This window comes from Mustela nivalis (assembly GCF_964662115.1).
Source record: "Mustela nivalis genome assembly, chromosome: 8".
NCBI classification, from domain to species: Eukaryota; Metazoa; Chordata; class Mammalia; order Carnivora; family Mustelidae; genus Mustela; species Mustela nivalis.
This window is the reverse complement of record NC_139027.1, coordinates 58,733,707-58,754,262: the sequence shown is the minus strand read 5'-3', so window position 1 is coordinate 58,754,262 and position 20,556 is coordinate 58,733,707. Positions and strand designations below refer to the sequence as shown.

General features: G+C 37.4%; 1 protein-coding gene and 1 long non-coding RNA gene across 12 annotated transcripts in view; both read right to left on the bottom strand.

Annotated features, from left to right (window-relative positions):
* The window catches only part of WDPCP (WD repeat containing planar cell polarity effector), a 506,774-nt gene that overhangs the window by 67,250 nt on the left and 418,968 nt on the right, over positions 1–20,556 (bottom strand). For 10 of the 11 annotated variants that reach the window (XR_014315874.1, XM_082746657.1, XM_082746658.1 and 7 more), the window contains one exon: positions 5,310–5,389. The exons of the other annotated variant lie outside the window; for it this stretch is intronic. Coding sequence is in view for 9 of the 10 variants with exons in the window: in XM_082746657.1 (XP_082602783.1) it covers positions 5,310–5,389 (80 nt within the window). In the remaining variant the exon portion in view is untranslated. The remainder of the gene's footprint in view (positions 1–5,309; positions 5,390–20,556) is intronic. 11 annotated transcript variants of the gene reach the window in all.
* The window catches only part of LOC309872503, an 857,896-nt gene that overhangs the window by 432,190 nt on the left and 405,150 nt on the right, over positions 1–20,556 (bottom strand). The gene's annotated exons all lie outside the window — the stretch shown is intronic.

Sequence of the window (20,556 nt, the reverse complement as noted above, 5' to 3'; positions counted from 1 at the left end):
AGCATTGTGGTCAGAAAATAAACATGGTATGATCTTAATCTTTTTATACTTGTTGAGGTCTACTATTAACCTTATTTGTCTTCCCTTGTAGATTATGGTTTTCTTTTCCCTTGCTGCTTTCAGGATTATTTCTTTGTCTCTGTATATTGCAAATTTTACTCCAGTATATCTTGATGTTGGCTTCTTTTTGTTGTTTTCGATGGGAGTTCTCTGTACCTCCTGGATTTGGATGTCTGTCTCCTCCTCCAGATTAGGGAGGTTTTCAGCTATAATTTGATCAAATAAACCTTCTCCCCATTTCCCCCTCTCTTCTTCTGGAACTCCTATGATATGAATGTTGTTAAACTTCACAGAGGCATTGAATTCTCTAAGTCTATATTCATGATCAATATTTTTCTTTCCCTCTTCTTTTTAGCTTTATTATTTTCTGTAATTTTATTTTCTGTATCACATATTCATTCTTCTACTTCTTCTATCCTTGTGGTCATTACTGTGTCTTGGTTATAGCATTTTTAAAAAATTTTGGCCTGACTAGTTTTTAGGTTTTTTATCTCTGCACTAAGGGAGTCTGGTGTTTTCTATGCTTTTCTTAAGCCCAGCTAGTATCCTTCTGATTGTTGTTTTAAATTCTGGTGCAGGATATTACTTATGTCTGTTTTGATTAGATCCTTGACTGTTATCTCTTCTTATTTTTTCTTTTGCAGTAAATTCCTCCATCTTGACATTTTATCTAGGTCTCTATCTTCTCTGTTATAAAAAGCTGTTATGTTTCATGCTTCTGAGAGTAATCACTATACTAAGAGGTATACTGCCTGGCACTTCAGGAAGTGTTTCTGGTGTATTCTGTGTACAGTCTGCTGTTGTGTTTTGGCTGCTTGTTCCGTCAAGTCAGTTCTCTCCAGAGTTCCTCTTTGCCTGCAGTGGTTAGTGTTTTAACTAGGCGTGTTTTGGTCTGCTTGTTAAAAGAGGCTAGATCCTATTTCTCCTATAGTTGAAGCTCTTTGGCACTCTGGTCACTAGACTTGATGCATGCAGGGAGTTCCTGCTAGTCTTTTGGGGGAGAGGCTCACTACCATTCTGACTCTCAGGCACATTTGTCCTAGTTCAGAAGCATCCATAGAGTGCAGAGGGGTGAGGCTTGGTGTAAATGGCTCAGGCCTCCACTGTGGGGAGCTTTGGTGCTCACTGAAGTCCCTCAATGCTGATGGGCAGGGAGGTGGGGTGGAATGGGGTGTGGAAATGGCATCAGTGTGTTCTCTGGTTCCCAGAGAGCAGAGTGTGCATCCACTGCTGCTCAGGAAGAGAAAAGCAAACAATTTCCCCTCATTTGTCCCAGGCATCCCTCAGATCACTGCCTTCACTCTATCTGTGTCTGAGCCATCTGCCCACCCCGTCTTGCAGTGCTCCTGTGTTTTATCTGTGACACTCTGGCTAGGTTTCAAAACTCCAAATTTTAGGGACCCAGTGCCGTATAGACCCACATTGATCCACTGGGGGATGGTCTGGTCAAGCTGTGGCTGGTGCCAGTTTGTCCCAGAAGATCAGTCACACAAATATACAGGGGCTTGGAGTTTATGGTAAAGTGCAGGAAAAAGCCAGTGTCCAGGTTATCTGCCCTCAGCAGGTGTCTCTGTTTGTATGCTAATAAACAGAGCAGTTCAGTGTTGCCCACAGGCTCTTTTGTCCCTGGAGGGACAATGCCACCTCTCCCAAATACATTCCAAGAAGGAGATCTTATCTCCCAATGCCACTTAGGGGGGATCCTCATAACATACTATCCACTTCTGCTCCTGGTCCTCTGACCTTCTCCACAGGAGAACCTCTATACCCACCAGGCTTTACCTGGAGATGTTGAAGACTTTTAAAACTTTAGTCTCTGAGCTCTGCTGCTTCTAAAATCTTGCAAAAATCAGCCCCTCTCATTTTCTCCATCAGTAGTTTTGGGAAGTGTTTTTCTTGTGCAATGCCCCATGCTCTATTCACTCTCTCTTTCTCTCTCCTCTCTCTCAGATCAGGCTCCCTCCCCTCCACAGCAGCTGTGATTCTTTTCCCCCCCAAATTATATCTCTGCCAATCTCTTAGTTTCCAGGATGTGGCCCCTTTTCTCCTTCTGGTTCTGCAGTTTGTTCTCTCAGTTTTCAGATTGACTTCCTGGGTATTCAGAATGATTTGATATTTATCTAGCTCTTCAGGAGGGACAAGGCAAGTATAGGGTTCTCTTACTACTTTGCCATTTTAACTTCTCTTTTATTCTTAAAGTACAGTTTTGCCAGGTAAAGTATTCTTGTTTGGCAGGTTTTTTTTTCTTTCAGTGCCTTGAATCTATCTACCCACCCTCTTTAGACTTGCAAGGTTTCTGCTGAAAAATCCACTGACAGTCTTAAGTGATAAGTCATTTTTCCCTTGTTGCTGTGAAAATTCTTTGTTTTTGACTTCTGCCAATTTAGTTATAATATGTCTCATGATGACCTCTCTGGGTTGAACATATTTGGGAAATTTTGGGCTTCACAGATTTGGATATTCATTTTCCTGCATAGATTTGAGATGTTTCAACCATTATTTAAGGTTTGGGCCCCCTTTCCTCTCTCTCTCTTCTCCTTCTGAAACTCCTGTGATTTGTTGGTTCTTTTTGGTATTGTATTGAGTTCTATAGGCTTTTTGCATGTTTTCATTCTTGTTCATTTATTTTTTAAAAATTAAAAAAAAATTTTTAGACTTTTTTTTTCTTTTTAAAGAGAGAGAGTACAAGCAGGCAGAGTGGCAGGCGGAGGCCGAAAGAGAAGCAGGCTCCCTGCTGAGCAAGGAGCATGACGCAGGACTTGATCCCAGGACTGTGGGACCGTGGGATCATGACCTGAGCCCAGGGCAGCCGCTTAACTGACTGAGGCACCAGTTGTCCCTTGTTTGTTCATTTAAATTTATAATTTCAAATGAATTGTCTTTGAGTTTGTTGATTCTTTCTTCTGCTTAATTCTGCTATTGAAATTAAAGAAATTTTCAGTTTTATCATTTTATTCTTCAGCTCCAGATTTTTTTTTAGTTTTTATTCCCTTACTTTTAATTTTTTTTGTTTTGTTTTTATTTCCTGAGCTTCTCATTTTGTTCATGCATTGTTTTACTGACTTTCTTTAGTATCTGTGTTCTCTTTTAGCTCACTGAGCTTTTTAAAGATAATTTTTTGGAATTCTCTGTCAAGCAGTTCACGGAATTCCATTTCCTTGGCACTGGCTATGGAACTTTCTCCATTTCCTTTGGTGGTATTATATTTGCCTGATTCTTTGTGAATCTATAGCCTTGCACTGATGTCTGTGCAATTAAAGGAGCAGGAACTTCCTCCGTTCTTTACAAAGTATTTTGGCAGGTGAAGACCTACTCAGCAGGTCCCCAGGAAACAAGCCTGCCTCCAAGATCAGATCATGGGCTGCTTCCAGGTCTATAGTCTACAGTTTAACAGAACCAGGATCAGGTCATGCATGGGCTGCTTCCAGGTCTATAGTCAGATCAGTGGTTAGCTGGTTTATTAATGGGATTGTCAGGAGGCATAGCTTGTGTTGGTTACACAAGTGGATAGGCTGCTTCTGAATCCACAGTTGGGAGGCCTGCTACTTGGGACACAGATTGGCACATTTCCTCCCAGGTCCCTTGAGTGGACAAGACTGATTCTGGGATCACAGTTGAGCAGTTGAAGCTAGTTAGGGGGTTGCTTCTAGGTCTGCAGTTGGAACTGCAGTCTGTGGGCTTGTTTGTAAGGTCACAGGCAGGTGTCAACCCTGCCAGGTCCACCAGGAGGTAGGGTTAGTAGCATGGCAATGGTTGAGTGCAGCTAGAACATGTATATGGGGTAATAGAGCTCCTCCTGAGTCTGTAGTCAGAGTCCTGGGGCAGGGTATGCTTTCTCAGAGAATCCTTCCTCTGTCTTGGGTGCCACTGGGGTGTTGCAACTTTCTACCTGGACTTTGAAGTTCTTACAATGGCACTTTTAGTTGTGGGTGGTTGCCAAATTTGTGTTTTGGGGGGAATGAGTGCTGGAGACCTCCTATTCTACCATCTTACTAGCAACCATCAATTAGCTGCTGGCCTTCTTGAATTAATTTCATTCTTCTTTTCAAAGGAAAACAAAATTGGAAAATGCCATTTTCCCCCCCTACATGGAATCATTTATCTTTAAACTAATGCTCAAAGCATTGCTTTAAATTGTTTATTCAACTGCTCATCTTTTATAAGAATCATTCCATTGAAATTTTGACTTTATAGATGAGAACTGAAGAGCTGAAGTGACAGTATTTTGGGTTGGAGTTGTGACCATGTATTGTATAGGCTTTGTGAGATACACTTGGTAGACCTCAGTTTATAAAAGAATAGCTGTAAAGTAAATGCTACATGCCTGGCACTATGCAGTACTTCTGAAAAGTTCTTTTTTTCTCCTGTTCACTTCCCGCAGATGCTGAGGTTGCTCTCATGCATTTCCGTCTCTGGGCTATGCAGAAAAAGCCCCCAAACCCCTTCATATGAAGCCCATTAACTCCACATGTCTCTCTTGTCCTTCTCTGTATTTTTGTTGTTGTTGTTTTTCCAAATTTTGCACTTCAGTCTCAAAGACTTCGTTAAGCAGAAATGACTCATTTTCAGAGAGAAAGGTAAGAAAGTAAATAGGCGAAGCTAAGATTTATCTTTAGGGAATAGTGAAAAGGGGACATATTGAGAATATTCAAATACTATTTTTGTTCCTTCACACACACAGTCATCTATGTGCAATTTGTGCTTTTTCCTATAATTTCTCATACATCTTCTTCATGTTGAAATTCTTATCTTTGAAGGCCACCCGCTCAGCTGAACATCTTGGCTGGAAGTCATTGTTCTCTTACCTCCTCATGTTTTTTAGGGGGTATCACTTGTAGTCTAACTTACTATGTACATTTCTTTCTTACTAAATTAGGCAAGAATCATGCCATTTTTCTCAGTGACCTTCAAAGCTTGGCTTCTCAAAGTATAATCTCCAAGCCAGCAGCATACACATTACTTAGAGCCTGTTAGAAATTCAGAATCATGGGCTCTGCTCCAGACCTATTCAGTGAGAATCAATATTTTAATAAGGTACTCTCATTTATTTGTATGATCATTAAAATTAAGCCTTTGTTATAATCAGCTGACTTGGTATTTTACATTATAATATCCAAGAACTGTTTTACAACACACCAACTAGCAATGCCCAGGGATTTATTTTTATTAATTTACTGGAAGCTCTTGGCAGCTATAACACTGTTATTCTGTTACACTTTAAGTACTTTGGGTAATTTGGATACCATTACCTTCTTCATGACAGGTCTTAGTCCTCAAAGATTCTGCACAGGTGTCTTTTTCAAGTTCATTTCTTCTGTCAAGTACTTGTCTGTTGTTTTTTAATTGCAAAAAGGATTAAAAAGAAAATTATAGGGTTAATAAGTTATAGACTTTAAAGTATGAATACTTTCAAACTTCTGAAGTTTTAAAAAATGCAGTAAAAAATTTCCTTGGAAACTTTAAGCAATACAATCATTTAAATATCATAGTATTAAAAATACTGAAAATCATTTTCAGTTTTTCCCCATCATTAAATAATTTATAGGACATTTTTGATGAACAATTAAATTCAAATTTAGGATACAATTAAATGTTTTACATATATGATTTTCAAAAGAAGTAATGGAAACAGAATGTGACACTCTAAACTGCTGGAGTTTAAAAGATTAGAATGGACAGTAAAAATTTCCTATTAAATAAATTTTATTTTCCTAGTTTTAAAAGTAATCTATTATTATAGAAAAATTTAAAAACCACAGGAAAAAAATTAACATAATCCAAATATCCAGAGTTCTTATTTGGATAATTAGCTCCTGTACTAACTATTACACATTTTTAAAAACAAAGCTGAGAGGGGCACCTGGGTAGCTCAGTGGGTTAGGCCACTGCCTACGGCTCGGGTCGTGATCTCAGGGTCCTGGGATCGAGCCCCGCATCGGGCTTTCTGCTCAGCAGGGAGCCTGCTTCTCTCTCTCTCTCTCTTTGCCTGCCTCTGCCTACTTGTGATCTCTCTCTCTCTGTCAAATAAATAAATAAATAAATAAATAAATAAATAAAATCTTTAAAAAAACAAAAACAAAAACAAAGCTGAGAAATATTGTCTTTTGTTTTTTATAGTTCTCATACATTTTTTGTTAAATGTTTTATTTACATTATTATACCTTAAAATGAACTTTCAGTGATGTAGATTCAGGGTATCTGGCTAGCTCAGTTTTGAAGAGCATGAGACTCTTAATTTCAGGGTTGTGAGTTGGAGCCTCACTTTGGCTACAGAGATGACTTAAAAATCTTAAAGAAAAAGATATAGATTCTATGAATTTAACAGATGTATAGATATATGTTACTGCTGGGTGCCTGGGTGGCTCAGTCAGTTAAGCAGCCTTTTCTTGATTTCAGCTCAGGTCATGATCTCAGGGTTCTGGGATTAAGCTCTTGTCCCACTGTGTGCTCAGCAGGGAGTCTGCTTGAGGATTCCCTCTCTTCCTTTGTCCCCCACCTCTAAAACAAATAAATAAATAAAATCTTAAAAAAAAAATTCTGCTACTGCTACCAGTATGTAGAATACAGAACAGTCTCAGCATGCAAAACAAAACAAAATAAAAAATCTCCCTCATACTCAACAGTCAGAGTCTCTCCTATTAGTAACCCCTAGGAATTGCTAATTCCTCCTCATGACTATAGTTCTGACTTCAAAAATGTCATGTAATTGTAATCATAAGTAAAAACTTATGATTGGGTTCTGTCACTCGGTGTGATGTTCTGTATATTCATCCAAGATGTTATATTCAACAGTTCACTTTTTATTGATGAGGAGTATTTCACTGTATAGGTCTAACAGTTTGTTTATCGTCTTCTGAAGAATATTTGTTTTCCCAGGTTTTGGTGATTATGAATAAAATGACTCCAAACATTCATGTGCAGGTTTTACTATGATAAAAGTGTTTCTCTAGTGTAAATATGCAAGAATAAGATTGCTGACTCATATGGTAAGCTTATGTTTACCTTTATAGGAAGATAGGGAACTTTTTCCCAGGATGCCTATACCATTTTGTATTCTTACCGGCAAGTTATGAGAGCTCTATTTGCTGTGCACCCTAACTAGTGGTTGGTATTATAAATACCTTTTTATTATAGATATTGTAATAGGTATGCAGAGGTAGCTCATCATGGTTTTAATTTTTAACTTTGCATTTCCCTCATGGCTAATGACATTGAATATTTTCTCATGGGCTTATTTGTCATTTGTGTATCTCCTAATTAAATCATTCAAGTCATACCTTTTGCCCATTTTAATTGAGTTTTCTTGTTAGTAATGTTTTCTTATTTTGAATTTTTAGAGTTCTTTATATATTCTGGGTTTAAATCCTTCATCTGTTAAGGGATTTGCAAATGTTTTCTCCAGCACGTAGCTTGTCTTTTCATGCTCTTAAGAGTACCCCCCCCCCCTTTTTAAGATTTATTTATTTGATAGCGAGAGAGGGAACACAAGCAGGGGGAGTGGGAGAGGGAGAAGTAGACCTTCCCCTGAGCAGGGAGCACAATGTGGGTCTCTATCCCAGGACCCTGGGATCATGACCTGAGCCAAAGGCAGCCACCTAATGACTGAGCCACCCAGGCTTCCTTATGCTCTTTGTATCTTTTAAAGAGCAAAAGTTGATGAAGCCTAGCTTATCAATTTTTTTTTCTTCTGGATTATGCTTTTAGTTTCAGAGCTGAGAATTCTTAGACTAATCCCAGGTAATGAAGATTTACTCCTATGCTCTCTTTTAAAAGTTTTATAGTTTTATATTATATATTTAGTTGTATGATACATTTTGAGTTAATTTTTGAATAAGGTATGAGGTTTAGTTTGGGGCTCATTGCCTTTACACATAAGATGTCCAGATGTTCCAGCACCATTTGTTGAAGAGTACTCTTTCTCCATTGAATTGCTTTTGTAAAAAATCGATGGGGCATATATACATAGGTTTATTTTAGGATTGTCTATTCTTTTTCATTAATCTACATGTCCTTTTTCTTTTTTAAAATTTTATTTATTTATTTATAAACAATTAGTCCTTTTAAAAAAGATTTTATATATTTGACAGAAAGAGAGGAAGCAGAAGGAGAGAGAGAGAGAAGCAGGCTCCCTGCTGAGCAGAGAGCCTGCAATGGGGCTTGATCCCCTATTAGAACTCTGGGATCATGACCAGAGTTTTGTTAGTGTTTCTGGAGATTTTCTCTGTTCTGTTCTAGGTTTGTTGCTTTGTTCTTTCCTGTCAAAGGGTCCCCTTTAATATTTCTTGCAGGGCTGGTTTAGTGGTCATGAATTCCTTTAGTTTTTATTTGTCTGGGAAACCCTTTATCTCTCCTTGTATTCTGAATAAGAGCCCTGCTGGATAGATTTTTTTTTTTTTAAAGATGTTTATTTATTTATTTGACAGACAGAGATCACACGACGGCAGAGAGGCAGGCAGAGAGAGAGGGAGGAAGCAAGCTCCCTGCTAAGCAGAGAGCCGGATGCGGATGTGGGGCTTGATCCCAGGACCTTGGGATCATGACCTGAACTGAAAGCAGAGGCTTTAACCCAATGAGCCACCCAGGAGCCCCTGGATAGATTATTCTTGACTGCATGTTTTTCCCTTTCAGCACATTGAATATATCATGCTACTGTTTCAGCTTGCCAAGTTTCTGTGGAAGGATCTGTAGCCAGTCCCATGGATCTTCCCTTGTAAGTTAGGGACTTCTTTTGTCTTGGTGTTCTTACGAGTTTTTCTTTATCACTATATGTTTCAAATTTAACTATAATATTTCTTGGTGTTGGCCTAGCTTCTGTTGATTTTGATGGGAGATCTCTGTGCTTCCTGGATTTGGATGTCTGTTTCCCTGCCCAGATTAGGAAGCCTGTTAAGCTATTATTTCCTCAAAAAAATTTTCTGCCACCTTTTCTCTCTCTTCTTCTTTTGGGTCTCCTAATATCATTGCTATTTTGTTTGATAGAGTCATTGAATTCCCTAGGCCTATTCTCATGATCCATAACTCTTTGCTTTCTTCTATTTCCTCATTTTCCATTATTCTTTCTTCTGTATCACTTATTTGCTTCTCTGCTTCTTCCATCTTGGTGTTCATTATATCCAGTCTGTTTCAGATTTCAGTTATTGCAGTTTTCACTTCTGATTTCTTTTTATTTATTTATTTTTTATTTTTATTTTTATTATTTTTTTTTCACTTCTGATTTCTTAAAAATTTTTTATCTCTGTGTTAAGGGCCTCCCTGACATCTTCCATAGTTTTCTTTAGCTCAATGAGTATCCTTGTAATTGTTGCTTTAAATTCTTCATCAGCCATATTACTTTTGTCTCTTTCAGTTAGATCTCTGGCTGTGACCTCTTCTTGTTTCATTTGGGATGAATTCCTCCATCTTGGCAGTTTGTCTGTATGTCTCTGTCTTCTTTGTGTTAGAAAAGCCTGTTATGTTTCCTCCTCCTCAGGGTAATGTTTTATGAAGAAGAGGTCATATACTGTGTGGGGCCTGGTACTTTAGGAAGTATCTCTGGTGTGTGCTGTATGCTCTCTGCTACTGAGTTTTGGCTGCTCTATCCCTCAGGGCCATCATCTGCAAGTCTTGTCTTCAGTGGACAGTGTTTGGACCTTGGCCAGAGTGTGGCCAGTTTTAACAGGTTTGTTCTCGTCTGCTTCTTAAATGAGACGTGATGCTACTTTCACTAGAACTGAAGACTTGGAGAACTCTGGTCAGGAGACTTGGTGTGTGCAGGGATTTCTGCTGATCAGGGAAAGGGGCCCACTGTACTGGGACTGAGACACATATTCTGAAAGGCAGTACCAGCTGACAGCAGCAGGGCTGTACTTGGTATAAGAGGTTATGTAGCCAGTGTCGGCACTCTGCTATTTACTGAAGCTGGTTTATGCTGAGGGATGGGAGAGGGAAATGGTGTCAGCCAGCTCCTTTATCCCTGAAGAGAGGTCTCCATGCTTGCTACTCTCAGGGAATCACTCTCAGAAGAGCAATCAATCTTCCCCTGTGCATCACAGGTATTTTTTAGATCACTGTTTCACATTGTCTGTGTCCAGGTTGTTTGCCTGGCAGAAACAGCATGGTGCATGTTGGGCTCTATCCCGGCCAAGCCTGGTGACTTTAAAAACTCTAAACTTTAGGGATGTGCTGTGGTGGGGGTTTGTGTTGGTCTTCTGGGGGAGGGTCTCACTGCATTAGGAGGGATGCAGGTTTGACCAACAAGGGCAGTGGTGCCAGCGCAAACAGCATGGGACCTAGAGCAAGCAGGCTAACTCGGCAGCCAGTTCATGGTGAGCCACACTCGGCACGTGGTTCTGAGGCTATGCCAAGGGGTGGGGGAGGGAAATGGTGCCTACTAGCTCTTTCTTTCCCAGAGAGTCATCTCTGTGAATGCCACCTTTCACAGATGCGCTCCAAGAAAAGCAAATGATCTCTACCCTGTGTGGTGGAAGTATTCCTCACATCACCCATCTGCCCCAGATGCTGCTTGCCTGACTTCTCTCCAGGAGTAGGGCAGGGCTATATCCCAGCCAAGCCTACCAGCCTTTAAAACTCCAATCTTTGACCCCCACTGGTTGGAAAAAACTTGGGAAAATCAGCCTCTCTCATCTTGCCGCCAATGGCTTTGGGACGTGTTCTTCTTGTGCGTTCCCATGTGCTACTCCTGCACCCTTCTCTGCAATTAGGTCTCCCCACTTTCTGCAGCAACTGTGATCCTTTTCTCCCCCAAACCATGTCTCTGTTCCTCCTACCTTCCTTGATGTGGCCTTTTTTCTCCTAGTTGTGCAGTTTTTCTGTCAGTACTCAGGTTGATTATTTGGGCATTCAGAATGATTTGTTAGTTATTTAGTTGTGTTCAAGGGACAAGATAAACCTAGGGTCCCTCTCTTAGCTCCCTCCTCTACCAAACATTTAAAGAAGAGTTAGTACCTATCCTCAAATTATTCCAGAAAACTGAAGAAGAATGAAACCTTCTGAACTCCTTTTACAAGGCCAGTAAGTTAGTGGTTTCATTTTCTCTGAATAAACACCCAGAAATGAAATTGCTAGGTTATATAGTAGTTCTCTTTTTAATTTTTCAAGAAACCTCCATATTCTTTTCCATAGTGTCTTCATCAGTTTACATTCCCACCAGCAGTGTACAAGAGTTCCCTTTTCTCCACATCTTCCCCAACCCTTATTTCTTATTTGTTTGTTCGTTTGTTTTATTGTTTGTTTTGTTTGTTTTTAATTTTAGCCATTCTGACAGGTGTAAGGTGGTATCTCATTGTGGCTTTGACTTTCATTTGCTATCCAGGAAATTTCTATTTCTTCCCATTCTGTGTGTCTTTTTATGCCCAAACCATACAACCAACAGCATTTGCTGTTGAGCATCTTTTCATGGACCTGTTGGCCATCTGTATGTCATTGGAAAAATGTTTAGACTCTGTGCCCATATTTCATATATTTTTTAAAATATTGAGTTATATGAATTCTTTATATATTTTGGATTTTAACCCCTTATAAGATATATGATTTACAAGTATTTTCTCCCATTCAGTGGGTTGCCTTTTCATTTTGCTGATGGTTTCCTTTTGCTTTGAAGAAGCTTTTTAGTTTGTTGTTGTCCCACTTGTTTATTTTTGTTTTTGTTGCCTTTGCTTTTGGTATCAGATCGAAAAAATCATTGCCAGGATCAGTGTCAAGAAGCTTACTGCCTGTTTTCTTTAACTGTTTTATGGTTTCAGGTCTTACAGTTAAGTCTTTAATCTATTTCAAGTTTATTTTTGGAAGTGATGTAAGATGGTGGACTGGTTTCATTCTTTTGCATTTGACTGTTTGGCTCTTCCAGCATCGTTTACTGAAGAGACTGTCCTTTCCCCATTAAATGCATGGCTCATTTGTTACAAATTAATTGACTGCATGCATATGGGTTTATTTCTGGGATTTCTATTTCTTCCCATTCTGTGTGTCTTTTTATGCCCAAACCATTCTCTTTTGATTGGATTGAGATTTTTAAAAAATGTACTCTAATGAGGTCTTTTAAGAAAAAAATTAACATATAATGTATTATTTGCTTCAGGGATACAGGTCTATGAATCATCAATCTTACACAATTCACAGCACTCACCATAGCACATACCCTCCCCAAAGTCCATAACCCAGCCACCCTATCCCCCCCACCCCACCCCAAATCCCAACAACTCTCAGTTTGTTTCCTGAGATTAAGAATCTCTTATGGTTTGACTCCCTTCCTGGTCCCATCTTGTTTCATTTTTTTCCCTCCCTGCCCCCCCCCCGTGACCCCCACCCTGTCTCTCAAATTCCTCATATCAGAGAGATCATAAGATAATCGTTTTTCTCTGATTGACTTATTTCAACAAGGTCTTTTGGTTAATCTCTATGTTAAGATTTTATTTAATGTTTTGATTTAAATCTATCTTTCTCATATTTTCTTCCACAGTTTTGTGTTTGTTTGTTTCCTCTTTTTCTTTTGGGATATTTGGACTTTTTTTAATATTTTCTTCTGGTATTATTTCCCTCTGTCTGAAGAACTTCTTTTAATAATTCTTTTAGAGCTGGTCTGTTGGGAAGATGTTCTCTCAATTATTCTTCAACATATTTGAGAATTTTTTAGCCATTACTTCTTTGTCTATTTTTTTCAGCATGGCGCACTTTTTCTTTTCTTTTTAGACTCTGATGTTACGAATATTAGACTTTGACATTGTCTCTCTCTTTATTTCCAGTATATATTTTTTCTCTTCGTTGTTCATTGTTCTATTTATTTGTCTTCCAGTTCACTGACTCTTTCCTTTTTCATCTCATTTCTGCTATTGAAGCCATCAGTGAGCTTTAAAAAATTTTGGTTTTTGAGTTCATTATTTATTTTTTTTTTGTTTTCTGTTTCTTTTTGAGACTTCCTATTTTTCATTTGTTTCAACAGTTTTTGTGATTGTTAGAGAATTTCTGTAAAGCTGCTTAAAGTTTTGTCAGATAATTCCATCATCTGTCATCTCAGTGTTGTTGTCTTTCGACTATTTTTTTCCATGTGAGTGGAGTTTTTCCTGTAGTAATTTTGGGTCCTGGACATTTTAAACACTGTATGACTTCCTTGTTGAAATCCCATGATAAATGTTGGTAATTTTGCTCTAGCAGCCAACTGATCTTTTTAGGTTTAGGCTTCAAGTTCCAGTGCATCTCTGTGAGCTGTGGTTCCAATGTCAGCTCATTTTTCAAAGTCTTTGCAATACTGTTTATATCTGCAAATGTGCATCATCCACTTGTCAATCTGTAACTTGGGTGATGCTTTATATGTTAGTTTGATCTCAAAGTCTTTTATATGCTGGTTAAGGTTAGATCCATAATACACGGGATTGGGGTATGAAACTGTGGAGTTTATAAATAATTTAATGGGGTCATTTTCTTGAGGTCCTTCCTATCTGTAATCTCCTTTGGTACCTTCTAGTCGAGTAAGCAGTGGCTTCAGTCACCTCATGCTGCCACACACCTTGGCTGGAACTGTCTCCAGGCCCAAGTTGTGGCAAAATGAAGGAAAAAATACTGGTAAATTTACCATAGAGTGAGGTACTTCAGATTCTGGTCTTCTTCCTTACTCTGTCTGTCACTATTTACTTGCCAGAGTCTTCAAATAGTTACTCTGTACATTCTTTGTAGGATTTTAGCTGCATTCAGTAGGAGAGAAAGGGATAAATAGTGTGCTTGTTCCATCTGGAACCAGAATCTGATAATCCTGATTTTTAATGGCTTACATAGTATTCTAATATTTGGATATACTTTAATTTACTCAATTTCCCAAATATACATTTAAATTATTCAGTTTTATGATAACAATGTGATGGACATTTTAATGTATATATTACAAAAGTGAAATTTTAAGTCATGATACTTAAACTCTTTTTGATACAACTGCCAAAATTGCTTTCTGAAAAACTTACTTGGATTTATAAGACTTGACCATCAAAAAGCATATTGACCATGTTAAAATAAAAACAAATCGAGGGATACCTGAGTGGCTCATTCAGTTAAGTGTCTGAAATTAAGAGATTTTGGCTCAGGTCATGATCTAAGGTCATGAGATCAAGCCCCAAGTTGGGCTCTGAGCTCAGCAGGGAGTCTGTTTCTCTTCCTCTCCCTCTGCCTCTGCCTCTTCCTCTGCCCTATTAGTACCTCTCCCCCTTAAAGTGCTCTCTCTCTCTCAAAAATAAATAAATCTTTAAAAAAGCAAAAACAAATGGAGATCAGCCTTGAAAATTCCCTCAACACACAAAACCAGTTTCATTATACAAACAAAGCTTAATTTAGCTTATTTGGCAGGACTAACTTAATCTAGGTCATTTCTTGCTTATGCCTGTGGAAATCATAAGTAAAACTTGAATTGTTTTATAGTTTTTATAAGGCAACCACTCACCAATTCCCTATCATTTAAGAAAATTTTAATATTATAACCAGTCACTGTGAAGAATAAACAATCACTGCTCTCTCACTATATAAGCTGCTCTATAAAAAAACAAGCCTGAGTCTCATTCCATGTTTTGGTTTGAGTACCTCTGGTTTGAAACTTTCTTTTTGGTGTGTGCACAATAAAATTTTCCTCATTACTATTTCAGTGATTCATTAGTTTTACTCTGTTATTTCTGATGGACTGAAACCCATTAAACACCATTTAAAAATGCATTTGACTATTCCCTACCCCTCCACCTCAAAATTGTGGTCACCACTGCAGGTTAATAGCTTAATTTATGGCTCTGGAAACTGATAAATTTAGGGAACTAATCAAGCATTTACTTTGCCTTTTAGGGTAATCAAATAACTGGTAAGGAACTTTTTTCCCCCTGTATAAAAGAATTCTAGCTTATAAATGACAGAATTAGAAATTTGCTACCCCTAATTAAATAATAATCTCGGGAGCTCTCATTGGTGAATTCCAAAGCACTAGACAAAATGTTGATGGGGAACTTTATACAGATTTTCCTCGACTTTTGATGGGGTTACATCCTGGTAAACCCATTGTAAGTTTCAACTACTCAAAGTCAGTGATGCATTTTATACCCTAACCTACCAAACATCATAGCTTACCTACCTTAAATATATTTAAATACATTAAATATATTCTGAACCCTTCCACTAGCCTATAATTAGGTCAAATGATCTAACAAAAAGCTATTTTCTAATAGTGTTGAATATCTCATGTAATTTATTGAATACTGTACTGAAAGTGAAAAACAGAATGGCTGTATGGGTACAGAAGTTAAGTGTGTCAGTTGATTACCCTCCTAATCATGTAGCAGATTGGGCACTGTGGTTGGCTGCCACCACCCAGCATCACAAGGGGGGTACTGTACCACATTGTGCTAGCCCAGGAAAAGATCAAAACTCAGTATTTGAAGTATGGTTTCTACTGAATGTGTATCACTTGTGCACCATCATGAAGTAAAAAGCCAATCTAAGTCAGGGACCATTGGTAATGGAAAATTCCAGGGATTAATTTTAGCATCATTAAAAGACCTTGTATACTTCAAGTTGTGATGTAATAAAGAGCACAGTATCCTTTGTTATTTTTTGTGACTTGGGACACAAATAACAATTTCCCTAAATTTGTTTATAGGAACATACTTAAGAAAAGCAAAATAATTATAATTTATAAATATAGGGAGAATTTACAGATGATTATATATATTCTTTTTTTTTTAAGATTTTATTTATTTATTTGACAGAGATCACAAATAGGCAGAAAGGCAGGCAGAGAGAGAGAGGAGGAAGCAGGCTCCCTGCTGAGCAGAGAGCCCGATGCGGGACTCGATCCCAGGACCCTAAGATCATGACCTGAGCCGAAGGCAGCAGCCTAACCCACTGAGCTACCCAGGCGCCCCTGATATATATATTCTTCTCCCATCTTCCAGACATGCAATTTGTCTCTGGGAAGGGATATGCAAAGCTTGGTGTATCTCGAATTGTAGGTAATAGACAAATAGCTTAGTTTATAAGGAAAAGTTATTACATGGTGGTGTTAGGGTATTTCAGGCCTCATTTAGAGGATTTTTTGTGGAGATCTGCCTTATATTCAGAATTCAGTTCAGGACCCTGTCCAACCTGTACATAAAATAGCAAAACCAAAGCATCTTTTGTTATATTTTTTTCTATGTATATAAATGCCATCATCTTTCTTAGGTTATTTTCTGCTTTTGTAATTCTCTCCTTGAAAGCTTCATTTTTCATTTCTCTTTGTTGACAGAGGAAGGTATGTAAACCTAGATTCAACAAATACGGTAAAGAGATAAAAAATGGACCCAAAGAAATAGTGAAGAATAGTTAAATGCACCTGGACATTTCTGCTTTGTCCTCAATGGTATACATTTCATTATTTTTTTGGAAACCATACATTTAAATATTTTAACATAAATAAATATTTTAACATAGCTGCATGAGGTCCATATCCAAGAATAACTGCTTTCAAGGAAAAAAGAAATATAGAAATAAAGACTCCTTAAATGAGTCCCTCCCTTTTTTCCTTCCTTCCTTCCTTCTTTCTTTATGATTTATTTCTTTAGGAGAGAAAGCGCATGAGTCAGGGAAGGTGTGGACAGAGAGAAAAACCAGCAGACTCCCCACTGAGTGGGACTTGGGCTCCATCCCAGGATCCCAAGACGATTACCTGAGCCAAAACCAAGAGCAGACACATTTAAGTGACTGAGCCACCGAGGCACCCCAAAGTGAGTCCCTTTAAACTGGGACTGAAAAATCACCATAGGGGCAGCTGGGGTGCACAGTCAGTTGAACAGGTTGAGCATGGGACTGTTGGTTTTGACTCCAGTCATGATCTCAGGGTTGTGAGATCAAGCCCTAAGGCACTGCACTCAGTGGGGAATCTGCTTCCCCTCTCCCTCTTCTTCTCCCCCCTCCCTGCCATGCTCTGTCTCTGTCTCTGTCAAGTAAATAAATAAATCTTTAAATGAAAAAAGTTAAAAGAAGGTCACTGTAATAGTAACAATATAATTAATACAATATAATTAACTAAAAACAATGCAATTAACTAAAAATAAAAGGTAAAAACATATAGATAAGCGTATATTAATAAAAAGTAGATTATAATTTCAACTCTGCACAAATTATTAGAATGAACAAAGAATAAATCATTCATTTGGGTGGGAGGGGAGTGGGTCTCGTTTTTCTGACTAGATTCTCTAGAAGCATTGTATAGCATCTTTAACTTCACATCTGATGTTTATAACACACATCATCTTAAAGAGGGCCACTTTTTCAAGAAATACTTAAGGACTTTATCTTTCTGTGGCTTCTGTTAATACTTTGATAATAAACTCATTTTCTTTTGCAATTCTTTTAATTTCATTATCCGTATGGAATTTTTTTTCACTTAATGGTCTAAGTGCCATTTCCTCATTTATCAGTGGTTTTTGCATGAGAGTTCTCCACCATCCCTTTCACTGAGCTCATGAAATATTCTTTTGTGCAGGATTTTTAGTTGTTTAGAAATGTCTCTGTATTATTATGTTAGGTGTTTGCATAGCTGACAGTCTCTGAAAGCACTGATGACCTAGCACTTAATAGGTGGAATTAAATGCTTGTATTCACTGTGGAAGGATATTTGAGTGGGGACTGAGATTATAAGTAGTTAGCTCATTCTTAAATATTTCACATTATAAAGACTGTTGTTGCTCTATGTAAACTCATATAACTGTAGAGTTTCAGAAGATGAATATATAGGTAGTAAGGACCTCCCCCCCATAGCTGAAATGTTATATTTTAAATGCCAAGTTATGAAGTTTGAGTTTTCTGAGCTTTGTGGAAGAAAAGTACTATGTAAGAAGTATGGTGAAGTCCACTAATAAAGGAAAAGGGTTTCAAAATGTATAACACTAGTAAGGCTTTGTACATGAAATTATACTCCTGTGTTTTTCATTTCACTTAGTTAAATAAAAGAACACATGCCAAACCAAAACCCTAACCCTTAAGATACATAAATTTTGGAGCTTTGGATTTTCAAGGTATTTGCTTTTCTAGTTCTAGTACTGGAGAACTACGATTCTATAATAGAACCATGAATCAATCTGTAAAGAACCTCCTTTCTTCATAGCTTTTCTTGAGACACATCAAAGCCACAACAGAATGAAACTCCTCTTTTACAGTCAATTTTAGTGAGTCAGAAGATGAAAATAAGAAAATCCATTGGAGACCAGATTAGGTTGAAGAGAAAATAGAAATATTCTTTTTTGTTCTCCAGCTGTCATTATATATCTTCCCCACATTGCCTTGATAAGCTTTCTTAAACATAGAGATCCAGTGAAAACCTATAAATATCTTTCAGTTGTCAAAATGCCAATACCCTTTAATTTTTATGTTTTCAAAGAGCTTAAGACTGATGGTCTTCTTTGGAAAGATGTTTAAAATTGTTCAGTTTTAGTCATATACTAGGGCTTAGAAAAAGGTGTCTTTACTTGTGTTATGTTTGCTGCCCATAAAACCGAAAACTGTCTTGGGGATAATTTGAACTTAATCAGTCCTGTGTAATATACATTAAGTTACCTTAATAGCCACACATTGGAAATGCTCAGCATAGTCTACATTTATTTCAGTTTAAGATGCAGAAATGGACTTCCTAGACATATGCCATATGTTCTCTTCTTATGCCAAGTTAACAAGAATTAAAAGACTGAGATGAATAAACAAGGTCAACTTAAGCTGAGCCAAATTAGACAACAGAATAATTGTCAGATTTTCTGTTGGCAGGGACAGTTTGTTTTGAGCCAATCTCCATGAATTATAGGCTGTAAATTTTTTTTTCTGGGAAGTCTACCGCCAAGCATTCTGTTGACAATTTTCTTTGTTTTGTAAACACTGAAAATTTTCATCAAGTATATTGTTTATAGGAACACATAAGGATTATGGATAGATAGGGGTTTTTTGTTTGTTTGTTTGTTTTAACTTAAGACAAATTTGCTTAGATACAAATCAAATAAAACCAAGCCAAAATGTAGTAACTTTTAACAGGACAGTATTTCATTTGGAGTTTCTTAGGCATGAATTCAGATAGTAATAGCAGGAAACCAGTATTACAATTAATGTATGACAGTTAATATAAAGGTAGATATGTATGTTACAAATATAAGATTTGATTGCTCTACAGTAAAGAATCTTAGCCTTTGAAGAGGATAAGCTAATACAAATGGGAAAATTGAAGAAATGGAGAGAGAAACGGAGTTATTTTAAATATAATAAATAGTTTAGAACAGTATCAAATCTAAAGTTAAATATTTAGTCCTAGGATCACTTAATTTATTTATCATTGCCCCTCTCACTCTGCCCTTTTTCTTTCTAAACTGCCTTTTCTTTGAGTTGCTTAACTTTTTTTAATTGTGATGTCACAAATATGAAAAACTAACCATTTGAATAATGTTTATCCTAGCCACATAAAAAATATGAAAACCAACTATTTGAATAATAGTGGTAGTGACATACAAAGTATAAAATCTCAGTCAGTTCACATAATGGTGATTTTAAAAAGCACTCACTTATACCCTAGATGTTGTAACTGCTATTAGTATGCAAATGCTTGATTATTTTGGGGGTAAACTTAACACACTTATTACCAGCTATATATTCTTATATTCTATATATTCTTGTATAATAATAATAATAATTCTTTTGTTTATTCAGTAAATATTTATTTAGCATCTGTTACATCCCAGGCATTTTTCTATGTCCTGGAGGATCCATCAATGAGAGGAAAACAAAACAAAACAAAATTCTGTCCTCATACAGTTTACATTCAAGTAACTTTGTTCATAAACTCAAGCATAGTACAGTCTATTCAAAATCAGTTTTCACTTGGCTTCTGCAGCATATTTTGTTCAAGTTAATTCAGTTTATTTTGCCATAGGCTACCCAGAAATTAAAATTTTATTCAGTCATATAAGCATATGAAGAATATAAATAATGGATAGGAAGGATTTAAAATTAAGAGGACATTTTATAAAGTAGGCTGATATTTTATGGTTCATTCATTCATTCATTCATGGATGAGATATTTGTTGAATGTTCACTCTGTGGCTGGTGCTGGGTTGGATGTTGTGAGTACAACAGTGAGCCAAAGTAGATATACCCTTAATCCCTGGTGAATGGGCCCATGCTGTGGGCCATGCTGCCATTCTCTCTTCTCTGCTTCTATCTCTTTTAGAGCCTGAGACATTACTGAACTCCTCTAGACAAAACTTTTAGCTAAACTTCCCCATTGCAGTTCTGGTATTCAAATTTAGCCCTGAGCCCTAGCATTCAGGTGGTGAAGTGTGAAAACAGGCCTCATCTCAAATTTCCACTGATGTCAAGGCAGCTTTCCCTATCAGGTCAGCCGAGTCATTTAAAACGACCTATTAAAAATACAGAACACATCCTAACACTTTGTATTAATTCCTCCTTGCTGCCATAACAAATAGCCACAAATTTAGTGACTTAAACAGGGTGCATTCT